Here is a 19,614-nt window from a genome sequence, read left to right on the forward strand (position 1 = left end):
TAACAGTCAGCTCAGATATTTTTTAGTTTTTTTGATCTTTTTTTTTTCCCTCTTAATTTCCCTGCTTGAGGTTGCAGTCTGCAAGAGGCTGCCTTGCAAGGCATGGCTGAAAATAACTGTGTAAGGAGATCTGGGAGAATTTTCCACTCCTACCTCTACCACTGTTGAAAACTGGGAGCTGAACATTTTTACTGGTTGTTTTTCCCTCAGGCACCTAGCAGTTGTATGAATTAAATGGTATTTTCTGACATCCTAGAGTTCCAGGTCATGATACATGTCAATGATAATAGATGAAGTTATCAAAGCTTTTCTTATCCCAAGATTCATGTGCTCCTTTTTGAGATATAATTCACTAACCATCCTGGGCTTCATCAAAAGAAGTGTGACCAGCAGGTCAAGGGAGGTGGTTCTCCTTCTCTACTCTGCTCTTGTGAGACCCCACCTGCAGCACTGTGTCCAGCTCCGGGTCCCCGACATAAGAATTAGCACAGAACTGCTCAAGTGGGTCCAGGGAAGGGCCTTGAAGATGATCAGGGAGCTGTAGCACCTTCCTTACAAGAACAGGCTGAGAGAGTTAGGGATGTTCAGCCTGGAGAAGGCTCCAGGGAGACCTTATAGCGGCTTTCCAGTACCTAAAGGGGGCTACAGGAGAGATGTGGAGGGAATCTTGATCAGGGAATGTACTAACAGGGTGAGGGATAATGGTTTTAAGTTGAAAGAGGATAGATTTAGATTAGATAAGAGGAAGAAATTCTTCACTGTAAGGGTGGTGAGACACTGGCACAGATTTCCCAGAAAAGTTGTGGCTGCCCCCTCCCTGGCAGTGTTCAAGGCCAGGTTGGACGGGGCTTTGAGCAGCCTGGTCTAGTGGAAGGTGTCCCTGCTCATGGCAGGGGGTGTTGAACTAGATGATCTTTATGGTCCCTTCCAACCCAAACCATTTTCTGATTCTATGGTTCTATGACTTTTATATTTTCTGTTTATTTGTAGTGCTTTTAATTACTAGTTCTGAATGTTTTGCTTCTTATTTAGCTCTCAAGAAATCATATAAAGAATTTAATTTTGGCTGAGGAGTGAGCACACACTTTGCCCAGCATATTTGGGTATTATTTTCTTCATGTGGAGCAAGACTATGATTTCACTCACCATATTTGGATGGATAGGAGAGGTGCACATATTATTATGGTGGTAGCCCCTTTTGAAATAAAATTGTCTCTACTACTATTCTTATGCATTTCGTAAAAAACTATGTAACTTGTAGAAACCTAGGAGAGGGTAGGTCATATCATATCTGTTAGCATATTATTTTTCTCTTAATGAGTCCTGGTAATTGTAGTGAGGGGATTCATTCCCTTTGAACACTCCAAACCTCTGACTTTGGGAAGAAGACAGTGTTAGATAAACTTAATCTGCCATTCCATGGCTTTGTGTGTGTACATGTATATACAAAGATGCATGCATATGCATGCATGTTTGGGGATTGTGTTCCCTGCAGGACCCAGCCCTGAAGGGGCTAGGGAGTCAAACTCAAGTTTGGCACCATGATAAAATGTTAATATGATCTAATATGATCTCCAGAGATCATTTATTTTCTTAGCTTTGAGCAGTTGTGGATGTGATGCATTGTCAGAGAGGATAATCCAAAGTAATGAAATTGTATGATGTGCAACACAAAACCATGTCAGTCTCTAGTACAGAGAAATGACTGTAGTAGTGGCCACTAAAGAAATGCCTGAGGGTTCTTTTGGTTTTATTTTTCATTTAAAAACTAAACCTTGGTATCAAAATACACTATGGCTTGTGAGTAAAACAGTTTGTATAGTAATAACTTGTTTCCTAAACCTGGCAATGCCAAAAGTGATTTTCTGAATTGTACTACTTTTCAGGGCTAATAATTCATTGCAAGCTCTTGTCAGGTAAGTAGTCTGGAAAAAAGAAATCTTTATACTGATACTCTATATATCTTTATATGTGAACCAAATGCTTTAAATTATAGGTGTTGCTAAATTAAATTTGAGAATCCCATTTTTAAAATGTGCTAACAGTATTTCTGGTACAGAATGATCTACCATGTTTTAAAGAAACCATGCAATTCATAGAAGGGTCATGTTCTTGCTCATGATACAAAACACTGAGTCACAGCTTTCAGTATTTTAACTAAAAGGTATCTTTACACTCTATTGATTTTTTCAGGAGTTGTTCACATTGGCTTTCTCTGTCTGATCTGAAACACTTTTTTTCCCTGCCCTTTAAATCAGAGGCATTCTTTGCATATGGAAAAAAAAAAAAAAAAGTATTCTCTGAGTAATGTTCGTTATATTTACCTGTGAAATACTGTACATAGTATTTTCCTTTTGGAGTGTTACTCAGCTATTCTGAGAAGTTGAAACATGCTCTTAGGAAAACAGGTACTTAATAGACAGGGAAAAAAGATATAGCAGGGTCTTTTAATGGACAAATATTTGATGTTTTGCCATGCTTAATTGCTTGCTAGTCTTGTGTTGAGTGGTGAAATAACAACCATGTGGACTATAGACAAGAGCAACTATTGTCTGAAAAGCTGAAAGTAGACCAGTTGATCAATTTACCACTGGTAACTCTAGCATCAGGGTAGGTATTTTCAGGGACTTGCTTTTTTAATGGCCTTTTTATGTTCTTAAGTTTTGTACTATTATTATGTCTTGAGGCAAGTATAGATTGTGAAAAGGTAAAATGCAGAGTATGGAGCTCTGTGTCTTCCAGCAAAATCTTGAGAAACTGAAGCAACTTCTTTTATTTCCTGATTTCCATTCTGGTCAGATTTTCATGGATTCTGGGCCTGGCAACATTGCTTCTGTCTGCTACTTTTTACTGTGGGATACAGTAAATTTTTCTAAAGGCATGCAGAGTATGCATCTGCTTATCTTCCTATGCTGGAAACACTTATTTCTAATACTGTGTTGAATTTTATGGCTGTGTTGGAAAAGGACAGTATAGAATAATTTCCTGAAATAATCTTTCAAGGTCCAAATCTTCCATGTCTGTGGGAGTTTCCCCTTCATTGAAATGTTTCCCTGTCCACCTGTTTTAGCTTCTCCACCTGAGAAGAAAAGAATGTTATTACATAGAAGGAAGAACTTTTCTGTTTGCTTATTACTGCTAGGGTGTCTCCTTGTATGCTGCTTGAGCTTAGTAGTCAACACTGACTCTGCTTTAAGTTTCTTTTTCTTGCACCTTGAACAATGAAAGCCTGTATTATATCCAGGGGTTCAAAGTCCTTTTGATTCTGATTTTCAAGAACAATAAGCTAATTCAGAGGTCGGTCCATTGTTCACATGCTTCAAAACCTCAACTAGCGTAATGAAAATTGACCCTCTGTAATGGCAGCCACTGGTAGATTTAGTGCTCCCCATGGGATGCACACAAGGTGATAGACCTGAAGTCTCTGTCACAGAAGGCTCTTTATGGCCGATGCATTGAACCTCTGGTGTCTGCTGTGCCACAGCCATTAGCATGAGGCAGTCAAGTGCAGGAAGGGCAGGGAAACATGTGAAATTAGTAGACATGTCCCACTGAGAGATGTTTTCTGCTCTGCCAGTTAACAACACATTTGCAGGGTAGGGACTGTCAGAGAGGCTGTGCTTGAAATGGCTTTTGTTTGCATGCAGCATTTACTGATATGATCTAACAGACACCTTTGCACTGATAATTGATTACTGGGAGTGCTTTTTCGTGAAAAAGTGAATACATTCCTGCTGTTTTGCTAGAACAACATTGACCTGATATCCTGTTGCAGGCCACAAACTTTTGATGCTTACACCATTGCACATGTTATTTTCAGTATCGGATCTTGTGCCCATAAGCAAGAGGGTAGTGCTAAGTCTGTGTGTGAAAATTAGATTTCAGGTTGGTGTGTGTATATGAGATTTTTAACATCTGGAGTTCCCAGTTACATGCCAGTACTAGTAGTTCGAGACCTTCAAAGTTTGTCATGGGCATTAGGAATACCTTTTTTTAAAAAAAAAAAAAAATTTGGCCTGAGAAGCTCTGGATGTTTTCGTATTGCTTTCTCATCTTTCATTCACACCTTGAAGACATCTAAATGTTATGAGTGGTGCAGAGTCAACTGAGTGCTAATTTCTGGTTTCTCAGCTTAAACAGATTTTGCCTTCTTCCAGGTGCTTTTGCTAGGATCAGCACTGATCTAGATTATCTGTCCTGACAGCCTGAGAGTGCCCACCAACACTTAGCCCATGAACTTCAGCAGTAGCTGAATATTGGGGCTAATAACTCCAGAATTTAATGCCTGCAAGCTGTTATGTTTGATTGCCAGTGGTCCAACAATGCACTTATCCTTGTCTAGTTGAATGGAGCATGATTTAGCCAATTGCTAATTGCATTGTTCTGACAAAATACTCTTATTTGTATCTGCCTGAGGATGTAAGAATGAATAAATATAGCAAATACTATTTAATAACTGTTAGAGTGTGGAAATAGGGTAGATGCTACAAAATCCCTGTCTGATACTTTTAGTTATATACAAAGTGAAGCATGACAGTCCCTAAGAAGAGTCAAAAACTTTTGAGGAAATTTTAATGTCACACTTTCGTCAAAAATTGTAGTTTCAAGTTTTTCAATGTAAACTGAAAAACTAGTGAAACCAGAAAAAAAAAAAAAAAAAGTCTGTTAAAAATGTAGTTCATTTGCTCTGTACAATTTTACAAGTTGTTTTCACCTGTTTAAATTTTTCTGATTTTGCGGTGTATTCAAATCAAATAGTACAGTTTCAGTTTTTTGTAATAAGATAGGTTTTTTAATTAAAAAAAGGCATGTCATGCTTTTTGTCAGAAAAACAGTTAAAACTCATTTTTATATACTGTCGTAGAAGGAAACCCAAAGTTATGATAAGTACTCATTTTAATTTTTAGAAGTTGTTAGTTTTGCCTTTTGAGAGAGTCAAATACTTCATTTTTATTTCAGCCAAAACTACAGTAAAAACAGTGATATATTTTTCTTTAGATATAACTGATTTAGAACTACAGGATGTGACTGTTTGGAAGGAAAAAAAAGAAAGTGTTGCTATTTTGCTAGTTAGAGTAAAGAAAGACCATTTTGTATGAAAGTCTCAGAGGGAAATCTGAAGCTAATGAAAATTTCTCAGGTTGCAACATCATTTTTTTTTTTCCTTTCTTCTCTGTTTTTTTTTTAGACTGCAAACATCTCAACCCATTTACAAGAGATGTGGCAGACAGGAATTGCTCAGCTTATAAGCACCCCTCAAATGAGGGGAAAAAAAAATAAAAATACTCTTAGGCTAACCTAGAAAAGGTGAACTAAAATTCTTTCTTTTCCCCTCACACCTAGGCAGTCTGGGAGAAGAATGTTAACCACTGGTCCCTAGCCAGTGTATCCTGATTTCTGATCACTTATATTAAAGAAAAATCCCCATTTCAGAGTGAGTGCAAGACTGTGTGAAAGTAGAGAATACCACACTCCATCTTAAAAAAAGGTAAGGCAATGTTTATCTGCTGATCCTTTAACACTGTAAATGATGTTTTTGTTTAACCATACATTAAGTTGAAGGCAGAAGTGAAAATTTAGATAATAGTTGAATGCTAGAGTATTTAACCTGCATGTTCTAACTTTAAAATGGAAAAAAGGAGCCTTTTCATATTGAAGAATGTAATGCATGTGTTACTGTACTTAAAACTACTTTTTGTGTAGCTTTTTTGTATATTTTGGAAAAAAGAAAACAAGTACTGCACATAACAGCAAATACTTTCTTTCATTTCAACCACTGAAGCTATTCTTAGCTATACAAAGATTTATGTGGTCTCTGGCCTACCAAGCAAGGCTCATTTTGCCAAGACAGATATACAGTGTGTTTGTAGAATGATGCCACTGGGAATTAGTGCTAAGTAATAGTCCACCATTTAGGCTTTTATCAGAACAGATCTGCACTGTTTTCCTTTCTGCCAGGTTTTGGATTGATTGGTTATTTTTAAAATATTGACAACTCTACTTCCTTAGATGCTTCAGTTCTGAAAAGTGTTGGAAGAAGGTGAAAACAGTTAAAACATACTGTACTGTGCATATCTCCTCTAAAAGTGGAATGACAGAAGCAGAGGATTTTTTCCATTCAGATTTTTTTTTCCCTCTTTTTTTCTGTTTTTCTTTTTTTTTTTTTTTTTTTTTTCCCCCCTGGGAAGAACGTTGGAATTGTGAATAATAGGTAATAATTTATTTCTAAAGCAACCGTTCTGGAATGTGGTCCCAGAGCAAATGTGTTCATCAGTGACTTCATTTGAAAATGCCCTACTCTACATTGCATTTCTATATAACTGGGTTCAGTGTCTATCTAATGTAGAAAAGCTAGTTTTGCTTTTGCACAAAACAGTATGGTTCTGTTATTCAAAGTTATTTATGTGGTTTAGAGAATCTGTCCTGTGTAACCAATATCTCCCTGTAAATTAACAGACACTTAGTTAACTAAACGTCCTGCCTTACTTGTGACTGTCAAAATGTACATTTGACTGTTGTGAATGATAAGCAGATACCGTTGACAGCTCCTCTGAAATGATCAGCTAGAATACATTGGCTTGTTAAGAAAAAAGGTTCTGTTTTCTCAAGACAGTCATAGTCATGAGGATATTTTTCTACCATAAAAACCTACTACACTTCAGCTGAAGGTACACAGGTGCTTTGAAATACCAATTTGTGAGCTGTTGTCTGTTATGTATTATGGTTAGAGTATGTTCTTATTTTTTCAAAGCAGGAAGATACAAAATGTTCAACCACCAATGGAAAGTGCTCTGTAAACACAGGATGCTGCCTACCTGCTCACTCTAACCTCATATTTCCATGCCACTTTTGTGTAAGGATTACAGATTCTGAGCTATCCTGTTTCCTTTTAATAGACTTAATTTCTGCATGCAATATGGCAGTTCTCAAATAGCACATTTTATACTTTGTCAAGTAAAATACAATATCCATTGGCTTAAAATACAACCATTCAAAGAGCAGTGTGTGAGTGTGGTCAGTTACAATATCATCTCCAGATTGCCTAATACAAATTTCATAAATGAAGTATGCAAGACATACATTTCTGTACAGAATTTGCATAGAATTTTTCTTCCAAGAGAATTAAAGCTAAGTTTTTTTCTGACAGTGTACCCAGTGTTCTTTTGTAACCTACCCCCATACCCTGTTGTTAGAATATTCTGCTGTTTCCTGCAGAAGATAGGACCAAAACTTTAATAGGAAATAGTTTGTACTGTGAATAGAAATTTAGCTTTTATCCATAAGATTCTCTTTGTTGTAAATAATGTGTAAATTTGTGTTAGTCAACTTCTGAACAGGTTTACTGAAGTCTAATGTTTGATTTTTTCTAATACATACATATTTTTTCCAGCTCATTCTACCAGTTCACATTTTCTAGATTAAAATGCTTACAAATTCAGACTCATAATTATTGGCGACCCTATCCTGTTTCTCTATAACCTTCAGTTTTCCTTTGAGGCACACTTTTTGTTTTCATTCTTCAAAAAGTAGAAACATAGGAAAACCTTTGTTCTTTTATGTTCTGTGAAAGTTTCTGATTTCATTTGTATCATCTAAAGGTGTTTTTGCCTCTTTATTCCATTAATTTCTTATTCTCCTTCTTTTGCCTCTATTGTTCTTTTTGTTTACCCAGTTCAGATTTCTTTCTTACAGTAACTGATGACTGTGGATACATTTGTGTTCTTTCAGTCACTTTAATGGAGGTATGAAATGAATCACTGTGCAATAACTGGCTATGCAAATAATGTATTTATTTAAAATGAAGATATTTAAAATGAAGAATTTAAATGAAGAGGTTGTCCTGCCAAGAAGACAGAGACCTTGGTTTAGTCAACATTATGTTGTAACATTTGTTCACGATTAATTTTCTAGATTGCTAAGCTCTTTTTGTGTTACACTTGCAATGAATTTTAGTGATAATTAGAATAAACCTCAATGGGAAAAGTTCCTTGATTTGTGAACCTTCTACATATTATTAATGAGAATGAATTGTTTGTCTTCTCAAATTTAATATAACAAAACCAGCCAGGAAGTCTTTCACTGTAAATGGACTCTGATTTCATGCTTTTCTGCAACTCTGCCATAGCTTGCTTTCATGCAGAACAATGTCATGTCCTCACTCTAGCCCAGTGCAGGAGTGACCCCACGCACCAGAGAAAGCTGCTCATTTAATCCATGGTTTTCTCACCTGGTGCCTCTCACTGTGCAGTGCTGGGACTTGGGGTGGTGAGCTGCAGACCTCAGCTGGGTAGCTCCATGCTTGCACCATGTGGAAAACTACTCTAAAAAACTTACCTGTACTTGCTATAGCCACATCTGTCCTCAATGCATGTCCTACTTAGAAAGAACCAACTTCTTTGTCTTCTCCATGACTTGAAGAACAACCAAGAAGATGACCTGAGAGTTGCAGCAATCTGAAATGTTGTTCACAGTTCCATGGGAAGTATTTTCTGATATGCAATTAACTAATTAGTTCAGAATATCACACTGTCTGCAGAACCACACAGAACTTTGCAGCAGGAGTTGAAAATTTGGGTGGTTAAATCCATCTGCTGATCATTGGAGGGCAGTAATTGCAGTAAAAATTATAAAGATTTTGATGATCTGAAAACTGTGCTGTAAATATCAAGTACTTGCTTCATATATCATTTGGGAAATCTCCTGGTTGTGTGTATTTCTCTTTGTGGCCAACAGAAAGGGAACTGGAGTCCACCAGCTTCTGAATCTAGGTACCTAGTCCTTCTCTAAGAGTTGTGAGATCTGTGCCTAGTGTTTACCAGGTTGGCAACCTGTAAGCTTTTAGAAGTTGAGAAGTTTAGGGTTTTTAATTATTGGCAGGGGAGTGGGAGGGCAGTAGGTAGGTCTGTTATAATGTGGAAGCTACACCTGACAATTTTGGGATCTCCAAGAGAGCCTGGAGGGAGTGAAGTGAATAGCACAAGCTCCTCTACAGAATTGTCCTCTGAGAGGTAATACTGTCATATTGAAAAACAGAGTTATTCTTTATCAGCTTGCTTTGAAATAATGGTAGAACAACTATAAATAAAACAACAAATGAGCAAAACAAGTTACCATGTCATATTTTTTATGTTCCTTAAATTTCTCAATATATCACTTAATGAGTTAACTTTTGCATCTGCTCTGTTTCCCCAGGAAGCTACCCAGTATGCAAAACCTTGTTTTGATAATTTTGCAATAGTTTTTTTCTGCTTTTACCTCCCTCAGATAAGATGGATGGTATACTGTGTTAAAATCAGAGCAGTATTTATGTTGAGCCTCTAGATGCTTATATACTTTTGAATCTTTGTGCTTAATATAGGGTAAGAGTTTTAGAATAATAGTTTCTAAGGCAGAACTAGTTTTTGTGAAATGATTTGATTGCGATAGTATTGCTTGGTTTGAATTAAATCTGTTTCTGTATTTTATAATTCCAAGTTATAATTGGAATTGAGGGGTTTGTTCCTAGTTAGATTCAGTAGTTCCAAGCAAAGATTCTGTGCTCACTAGAAGTATTTTGGAGCAGCTTGTGTCTCAAAATGAGGCCCAAACTGTGAAGCTTGTCTGGTTCTTGAGTTTTTTCAACATGTTCAAAATTTCTTGTGTCAAGTCAATTTTTCACAAGGCTAGGAGTCATGTTTGCAAAATTTAGATCAGTTTCTGCTTAGATTTTTACTTTTGTGGTCCTGCTGATGATAGGGTCTTACACAATTAATCCAGGTTTAGTTAATCTGTAGGTTATGTTCTTTTAATTTCTTCTATGCTGAATTCAGAGAGCATATCAATGAAGAGTACTGTAGGCAAAATTACCTGAGGGCAAAAGATGATGTATGCTTCTCTAGTACTTTTAGAACTGGATCAACTAAAGAATTCCTGTAGTTATTTTTTGTATGACTGCCCCTACATATGAGTTTTAAAGTTCAAATTTTGATCTTAAGAGTACTCAGGAATTCAGGTTTGAAGGTTTGGAACAGGCAAAAACTGGCACAAATCCTGATTTTACCTTGCTAAGGTGGTATTTGTGTTTGTGATATTCCTGCCTTAAGTATCCAGCAGTGGCTAAATAATCTTAGAAGCCCTAATTCAGGGAAGGAGAATCACATGCTTAATTTTAATATGATTTAGTGCTTCCTGGAGCTGGAAGCTCACTATAGCCCTGGGCTTTAGTGGCTGACTAGGGTGGAGAAAGGTAAAGCTCTTCAGGAAGTTCTAAAAGGAAGAGACACCCATGTAGATATCGGAGCTAATTATGATATGGCATATCAAGTTCAGTACTGGCAATGGACTGACTATCTGCTCTGTATTCAGAGATTTAAATTTCCTTGTGGCCTTCTTCCCCTCCATCTGAATGAATGTCTCAGCTGAAATGCAGCTCAGAGAGTTACACAGCTTTTAAAAAGCTGCCTATGTGTGCTTTTGTGCTTTGTTACTTTTACTTAATGCTTCACTGCACTCCTTGATCTTCTTCAAGATCTGTGATGTCCTGGACTGGCAGTAGACAGATGCGTCTTCGAGACAAGGTTTTTCTTCAGCTCCATCATCTTTATCATTAAGTAGAAAGGGGAGCTGAACTCTTCTGTCATGGTTGGGTAATGTTTCCCACTGCAGGATCCTGCTGAGGTTGCTAATTTTTGTTGATATAAATCAGGATAAAACAATGTCATATAGAGCTGGTTTGTATCTTACTCTTTTTCCATATTGCATATGTTATTGTCTAAAAGTATGACCTCTTCCCCAAAAAAGAATGGTTCTGGAGATGAAGAAAGAGTATGAACGATATATAACCCATAGGCAAGTTTCACTAGAAAAATTCTTCAAGGCCTTTAAAACTGTTATTTTAACCTGACTATATATTTTACAGAAGGACAAATGCTGTAATTTTTAATGGCTGTCATCATTTTAGATGTGGAAGATATAATGTGCAATTATAATATTCCTATGTAACAGGCAGTAAAAGTATCTTTTATTGAGCATGTTAATGAAGGTGTTTACTCCTTGGTGAAACTTCAAGTATGGAAAAAATGTAACTAGATAATTTAATTTCAAGAAAATAATTTTCTGTAAAAAGATTTCCTTGTTCTGCAGATTCAGGTAGCTAACACAGTGCTTTATGCTGTAATACTATTTAACACTATTAAACTTAAATAAATATTAAGCTTTAATATAGTGTTAACTTATGCCACTATTTGCTTATTGTGCTAAATAGAAATACTGCAAATATTATTTAAAGTATTTATTGTATAAATATATAATACTATTCATTGTTTCCATTACTGATCAGTGGAAGGAATACAGGCAGTAAGATGGAAAACGTGTTCTACACAATGTGACTTTCTTATTACAGGGCTCTGCAATTTCTTTGACATGTGATTTACTGGTGTTGCTGTATTTTGTTAAGGATCACCACTATGATTTTCACATATTAAAGTGAATAGTTTCAAAGCAGCCTAAAATGTAAGACATTTTACTGCATGAACAGTAATTTAAAAATAAGGGAAGCTTAACCTTGTGTTTGATTTCAAAATCTCAGTGGTTATATAAATGTGTTGTGCTGTACTTCTTGTTTCAGTAACATTTGAAAAAACAAAACAACAAAAAAACCCCACAAAAAACATGGCTGCAGCTGAAAGCGATACTAACCAAAATGTTCCCTCTGAGGTACTGGGTACTGATGATTCAGGTACTGTAAAAAATAAACTGGTTTTTTGGTCGTAAATTAAAGAGACAGAACACATTTTCATTTTATTTACAGAGGAAGCCTCTTCATTCCTCATAAGTTACTGCAAGGAATCTGCTTATGCTTATGTCTGAAAACTGTAGAGCTGACCAAGCTGGTCTTGCAATTTCTTCTTACAGCAGATGGGTCTCCCAGTCTCTTTCTTATATTGTCTGAAGCATATTTGATCACCTGGGCTAGCAAGTTCTAAGTATTTGTATAGGAAGTCTAAGTTACAGGATTTTACAGCAAGGTTAGATTTAGTGTTTTCCTCCTTTCTTCCCTTTCTTTTTTTTCTTTTTCCCCATTATTTCAAGCTGTAGCAATGTTCAGCTTAATTCTAGTATTCTGTGAGCAACAGTGGCCTAGAAACTATCTCTAAGAAGCAACACTGTATTCAGTTTATTTTGTCTTTCCTCTTTTAAGTGTAGGACTGTTAATTTCATGTTTCTGAGTAGCTTGTCAAGGTGAATGTTCTTGTACTTCATTTATGTGTCCAGCTATTTAATACACTTTATTGAGAAACTTTTACTGACACTGAATCTGAACTCCTTCTGGCAACATTTTGTCCTAGAAAACACTTAGAGACTCCTAAACAACCACACTCCTTTAATTCTTCTACAGTCTCACAGCAAAAATCAAAGTTTACTACTGAAAGATGAAACTATCTTTAAGGATACAAAATATAATCTTTTCTATTTCCAAACTTATGGGATTTCCTCTCTTAAGCTATGAAAAGAAAGCTGCCATCAGGAAATCTCAAGTGATGGAAACATAGGAAGGAATTATGGAATACTAGATCATAAATAAAACAGTTATTTTAGGTTCAGTCCACCAACGGTGTTCATCACTGGTACAACAGAACAGACCCAGGCTATTCACCTTTCTCATGAGTGCTTGACTCTGTTGGAGGCAGCAGGCTGTTATAAACAGTAGAAATACTTTTTTGGGAAAGACTTCATTGTTAGTATTAAAATAGATGGTTGAGCTAATGATGGAATGGGTGTGGGGATTTTTAGATGCCTGCACTAAATGCCAATTTCTCCTTATGATTTTAAGAAGCTTGGAAGAACTGTGCAATGGTAGCTCTCAAAGAGTTAAAATACTGCTGAAAATTGTCCTAGAAAAGTCATCATACAAGCTCATGAACTTCCAGTTCTTCTAATTTCATGACCCTGACTTCAGAAATCCCATATTCCATGAGGCAGTGATTTTAATCTTTATTTAGGATTCACATGTAGCTAATCTTATTTACATTCCCTCTGCCTCCTTATTTTCCTCCGCCCTGTCTTTTTCTTCTGTCAGCCCTTCATTCTTCATCAGTTTGCCTTAAAGGCCCAGGGATGGATGAGTCAGTGATTCCAATCTGTATCTGCTTAGATACCAACCCCCTTTTAGGGACAGCAATAGCATGCTTCAGCTCAGTAGGCAGTCATGCTTTTTGAGTGATTTTGACATCTAGAACTTTCTTTTATTAGATATCAGCTGCTGCACTTCTCTGTTTCAAAAAAGCGTGGTCTCTGGGGTCATTTTTTTTGAAAAAAACCCCCACCCCAAACAAGCCAGCTCTTGGCTGCACAAATATTACCAATCTGTTGAAGATTCAGTGTTTTAATCTTGTGTTGATCATTTTTCTTTCTTATCTACTCATGAGCTGTCCATTCATCTTTGGTCACCTGAACACCTATCTTCTTGCTTTCCAGCCTTCCACCAGTGCTCTCCTCCTCCACACTCCCAGGGAACACCTAACACCGGCACTGCCAGGCTGTCTGTCCTGGGTTTTGCTTTTGTGTGACTGGACAGTTTGGTGGGAAGCTAATAGTGTATCTCTCCCTTGCTAAACAAAGAGGAAACTGTAGGTATCTGCAATAAGAAAGGCTGAAAAGCCAAAATAGCTGGTGAGAGAGAGATCTTCTGTGCTGTCACCATGGCAGAATGTGTGCTTGAGCAGGCACAAGATGCTTGTGAAGCACCATAAATGCCAGAGCTGCTCCTGCTGTGGAGCTGAAACCACACCCACAGATTAGGGGTCTCTCACTTGGAGCGGGTAAGGAGGGAGGGAACTCTTTTTCTTCCTCCTTAATTCTCTCTTCATCTGTAAAACCAGGAGAAAGCTGGAAGTGTAGGAAATGATGGTATTCTGTGTTCATTTTTTCTAATCAGCCAAATATTGAAAATGCTTCTGTCTCTTTAAAATGGTGTGGTATTTTGTGCTGTGACTACTACTGAACGTGAAGTTATTTGAGAGAACAGAATAACTTCATGTGTGTTGAGGTGTGAGGTAACCTCATTATTCCTAAATCTGTACAGTTTTGTAGCACTTCTTATTCAGCTCTACTCTTCCAGCTGCTCGAGTGTTTTCTGCTCTGGTTGTGTAACAGAATTTTTTTGAAATGTCAAAATCACAGCAATATAAGTTAGTTAGTTGAGCCAACCTGGTAGAAATTTAGCTGCTCGTAGATAAAATAATAACTGAGCAAGATTAAACAGGGTTTCTGTCTTAATAGGATAACAAGCAACACTTGCCAGATTTTAACTTGGTGCAGGGATGTTGATTAACACAAGAGATGCTTCTTTACAACTGGGAGTTCTGGTAAATATATTAAAAAATTATCATTTTATCTTTGCTTGCACAAAGTCAGGGCTTCAGAGAGATGTTGTGTTGAAATCTCTGGTAAATTTGGTGTTCCCTGTTTGTCTTGAGAAGAGCATGTCGTGGGGAGCACTGGTAGGGCACTCTGCAATCAGTGCTTGCTCTGGGGCAGACGTGCACGTCCCTGGAGAGACACTGCTCTCTTCAACCCTTTGTGGTTTTGCTGCTGCTGAGGACTGTGATGTTGGGACTGTTTATCTGGAAACGGGGCACCTGTCCCCTCACAAGGAAATGTAAAAATTATTTCTCAAAGTTCACTCAGTGGGCACCAGACAGCCTTGCTGGTCGTTACCAGGTAGCACTTGTTTGAAGAAGCAGATTAGAGGGGGATGACTATATATGCCATTGCAAATACTATATATTGTCAAATTTATTATGCTAACTTGAGAGTTTTTCCATTTAGACCTCCAGCATTTAAGGGACAAATGGAAGACAAGCTCTCTATTGCCTCCTGAGTAGTTCCCATGGGGGGACATGTTTTGTCTGAATAATGCTTCCCATCTCGTGTATCATTAACCACCCTTCAGAAACTTCCTGGCTTCCACTGAAGTAGTTTTTCCCTGGTTCATTATCTGCTACTCTCTTTTACCTGATTTCTCTTACTAGTTTCAGTATTCTCCACTGGCTGCATGTAGCTTGGAGCACCTGAGTGAGCTGGTAATCTGTGGGGTTTTTAGCCACCAGGTAAGTTTTCTGACAAAGTCTATTTCCTGAGTTAAAAGTCTAGTGCCTATGCCAAATCTATGGTTGTATTAATAGCCTACAGTATCTACAATTATATATGACAAGTTTTTAGCAATCCCACTGCCTCGATTTCCTGTCACATCCAAAACAGATCAAGATGAAATATGGAGTGAGCTAAGCTGGCAAGAGGAAGCAAAAATTTCAGTTTGGCATCAGTGGATAGCATCGCTGCCAGTTCAATTATGTGAATTATTTAATTACTCTCTGCAGAAGAAAATCTAAAAAAAAAAACACCCCATGTGCCTGAATTTTTTTTTTTTTTTAATTTTATGTGAACTGGAGATGTTTGGGAAATAACTAGGACTATTTAAATGTCTACAGCATTACACTCTTCAACTATGAAAACTGACTTTCATATAAGTCAATTGAAAAAAACCCTTATTTTTCTCTTTAAACTTTGACTGCACAGAGTTTAATTTTGTCACTTCACCTTTTAATCCTCTTTCATTTAAAGTTTTGATGTGTAAGAAAAGCTTGTGTTTCAATTTTCATCCCTGCTTAAACAGGGAAAGGCTGTGGCACTGGTGATAGGCGGTTTAGGTGTGACTGAGATATTATGAAGTTACAGGGAGAGTGGTTTCTACCCCTTCATTATAGGATTGTTCATCACTTGTCTTCATGCCTGTTGTCTGTTCCTCAGCTGCTGTTATAAAAAGTCCTTTGATAACCTTGTGTGATGATTAAACACTGCTAATTGTCCTCAGGCAACTGTTTCATGGTCATTCATGCATCTCCAACTTTGATGCTAAATGAGGTAGTCCCTCTAAGAGATACCTCTTGACACCTATGCTTTTCATGATTGTAATGTTCATCTGTTGGTCTCCAGGGTGTGTCTCAGTCATGGGGTATGCAGTGATAAAACAGAAAATTACTTGAATAGCTGCAGAATATACCCAGGGGAGTGACCACAGCTGTGGTCCATAGAGTGTTTGCTTGGGTAGCTGTGCAGCCTTTCTGGTGGTCCTAAACCCTATTGTAAGGTCTCATGGTATGAATTAATCCTGGCTTGCTGGCTATTAGGAGGGATGCTAGATCTAGTGTAGTGCTGTGCCGGGGAAGTTTGAGGGGGTTGGGTGAAGTGATGTATTTGCTGCAGGCAATCTTGTCTGACAGCTGCTGGAGTGGAGGAAACAGCTCTTTTACAAAATCACAGGATCACAGAATCATCAAGGTTGGAAAAGACCTCGAAGATCATCCAGTCCAACTATTAACCTAACAATGACAGTTCTCAACTACACCATATCTCTAGCCATGCATTTTGTCAGACCAGAGTAATTTCATGTTTCAATGCTGTTTGGGATTTTTTTAGCTCTTTTTAATTAAAAATTAAATTGAGTGAAAGTCATTCTCTGGCTCCTGAGAATTTTTCATTTATGAAATAAAATGTGTCCCTAAAAGAAGTTGCTGAAGTCATAATTACATATACATCTTGATATATCTACCAAAAAAATCAGTGTGAGACACCTCAGAGGAGGGAACGACAGGAGGATATTACTCTCAAGCTTTTTATTTTATCTTCTCTCATTTTCAGTTTGATCCCATTTGCCCATATTTTGGGGAAATTATTGTGTATGTCTGTATTTCCAGTGCTTATCAAAATGAGGCCACTAAACAGAATTGAAGAATTGGGATTCTTCAACGTTTCCCAAAATAAACTCTGTTTTTAATTGACTTAACAGAGGGAGATTTAAGAAATCAGGTGTTACTGAATGCACTATGTACAATAAATTAATTAAAATTTTCCTCTGTTAAAGGCTTTATCTTGCTGACTTCAGAAGTCTCTGTGGTTTATATGCAACGGCTAAGGACCTGTGTTTAAACCAGATGATAACCATAAACTTCTTTGGTTTCACATGAAGAAAGTACAGTCTTTCCCTAGGTTTTGAGCTTTATGAGAAGCAGTTTTTGGTCTAAACACCTTTGTGATATGAAGACCTAAGCTTAGACACTTGTTGCTGGTCTTTGGGTAAAACCTGTAAGATGGTTTTGAACAAACATCATACAAGAATTGAAAAGACAGCATTAAAACATTATTTTCTTGCAGAGGATTTTCCTGTGCTGTAAGCTACCTGGTTCCCAGGAGACTTGAAATTTGGACCACCCATTTATATGCCAAACTACAGATCTGGGAGCCTAGCTTTACTGGGTATATTTTCCCTGAAATCCTGGTTGCAAAGATCCATTTGTGGAAGACTGGCACCTCTGCAAAAGGAGCTATTGGAGCCATGGGAAGTTTTATCCAGAGCACAGAGAAGTACTGTAGTAGGCTTTGGTTCAGCCTGTGTTGACTGAGAACTGCATAATGAAGTCTTTTTTACGTTTTATATTCAAAACTTCATTGCTTTCTAAGAGGGAGTTGCATCACTGTTGCTTTTATGACAATAATACAGACTGCTTAATGTTTGTTTCCATTTCATGGTACTGTAGGATGCTTCAGAAAAGTGTCTGGCACAGTTTTTCTTGAAGAATGCAACCTTCAGATTTCCTGGTAGTTATTGACATTAATGTTGTTCTTGTAAAGGTGAAAACATGAATGATAATATAGTGACAGTATTTTTCTGACTTAAAACCAGTTGCTGTTATTCATAGCACCTATAAAGATTTGCCTAGTATTCCAGGTATACCTTAATGCCCTTGTGGAAAAGGTAAGCTATTTTTGGCTTTGTAGCTGGGGAAGACTGAGCAAAATGCAGTTATATAAACTAACGTACCGAATAAATATCGCATGAAAGATCAGTCGGGAGGTCTTAGCTGTCAATCTGAAATCACCTCAGCTCTTGCTAGTTAAAACCTCCCTCAGCATTTTCCACAGAGAGAGTGCTAAATAAAAAGAGAGTGCTGAAATACATGCTTGATTGTATCAATCAAGCCTACAAGCTTCCTATCACATTACAATGTGTTCTTCAGAGTTCTCTTAAAAACAACAACAAAAAACGCCAAACAAGCCCTTCTCTTTGTGATTTCATGGCTTTTGTTTCTTCCTCAGAGAAGATCAAGTCTGAAGTTTCTCTGACTTCGTCTGAAATTGTAGGCATGATCAATTTGTTTAAGAAACCTTGTAAGTACTTGACTGATTCTGTAGATTATGGAGCACATGATGTCCTGTCTTTTGAAAGCTCACTGTTAAGTTTTTGTGGCTTAGTATGGAATACTTTCAGTGGGGAGCTGGCTGAGGGGATAATGTCCTGTGCTTATTGTTTTGAAGCAGGAGCTGCTGCTAATGTATGTGCTGCTTTTGTCCATTTTTATGGCAGTCGTAGTAAACAGTGTATGTGTGAAGCAGAGTCAAATCCAATCCAAAGATTTTAATCTGGTTTATGTTTCTGCAGGTAATTCCCTGTGGCATCACTGGGAGCTATCTGCACCACTGAGGGAAACTTGACTCCCCCAGTTTGTGTTATGTCAGATGCTGCGCTTTACCATACCTTTTGAAATGGTCCTTGTAATTGATGAAAGTTTAGAATTTAGGTATTTAAATTTTGAAGTAAATAGAAAAGTACATGCTCATTTAGGATCATCTGGTTTGTTTTTCAAAGTTGTCAAAAAGTTTGCCATTTTTAAAGCTTACTACTGTAGTTCTAATTTCAATAGGTTTTCCTATGTTGCCAAAGATGATCTTTCAGTTACACTGATACTAATTTACATTATTTCATTTTTATTTCTTGCATTGGATTTGCAGAGATTATCTGACAAATTAAGAATTTATTTGAGTTAAATGATGTGAATGGACTGAAGCAGTTAAGTTTGTACCTATGTGTAAATACCAAGCATGCTATCAAGCAGTGGTGCTGGATTCATGTGGTGTCCTTCTGTTCACCTCTTTGTTGGTGGGGTTTTGGGGGTTGGGGGGAGGATAGGTTAGACAATGTGTTTATAATAAACAGGACTTGTTTTTAACATGAGATGATGGTTAACATTTTAACATGACAAAAGCTTTAGCCTGTTTTCAGGTTTCCTGATTATATGTCTATTCCAGTTCAGAAGTAAATAGTATCTCTGTTTCCATTGAATCCAGTATTCTGCATGGTGTTCTGCATGAACTTGGGCTACTGAAAAGGTATTAAGAGGGGAAAAGGCTCTTGCTTGATTCACTGACTGCCCTTCAGAACAAGGCGTGAAGTCCGCCTGTCACTGATGGTGGGGTCAAATGTTCTCCTAGGAAAAGAGAAGAAAGAATGTAAAGAAGCCTTTACTTCTCATCAAGTTGATTAATCTGCTCTAATTATGTGGTTTAAAGTATGGAAGTAGTAAGAAAACCTACTTTGCGTGAATTATTGAGGAATTCACGTAGGAAGAGGAGACACAAGTGTTTGAAATACCTGACTAGCTCTCTGTTGTCATCTGTTAATAATTCACATGGCCTGTTCATTTGTATTTTGTTGAGAAAAACAGAGTAGGCTTGAAATATAAAGAAGCTCTTAATTTCCTTTGTGAAGGAGTGGGAGTACAGGGTGTCCATTCAGTA

The 19,614-nt window shown here is 37.3% G+C and overlaps 1 protein-coding gene across 7 annotated transcripts in view; it reads left to right on the forward strand.

Moving 5' to 3' along the window:
• The window catches only part of CRACD (capping protein inhibiting regulator of actin dynamics), a 166,907-nt gene that overhangs the window by 83,898 nt on the left and 63,395 nt on the right, over nucleotides 1-19,614 (forward strand). For 6 of the 7 annotated variants that reach the window (XM_074904849.1, XM_074904848.1, XM_074904850.1 and 3 more), the window contains 2 exons: nucleotides 5,344-5,488; nucleotides 18,136-18,207. In XM_074904849.1, the coding sequence (XP_074760950.1) occupies nucleotides 18,183-18,207 (25 nt within the window). In that variant the 5' untranslated portion in view covers nucleotides 5,344-5,488; nucleotides 18,136-18,182. The remainder of the gene's footprint in view (nucleotides 1-5,343; nucleotides 5,489-18,135; nucleotides 18,208-19,614) is intronic. The other variant, XM_074904853.1, reaches the window with a different exon arrangement.

The sequence above is a fragment of the Athene noctua genome, chromosome 4, assembly GCF_965140245.1.
Source record: "Athene noctua chromosome 4, bAthNoc1.hap1.1, whole genome shotgun sequence".
NCBI classification, from domain to species: domain Eukaryota; kingdom Metazoa; phylum Chordata; class Aves; order Strigiformes; family Strigidae; genus Athene; species Athene noctua.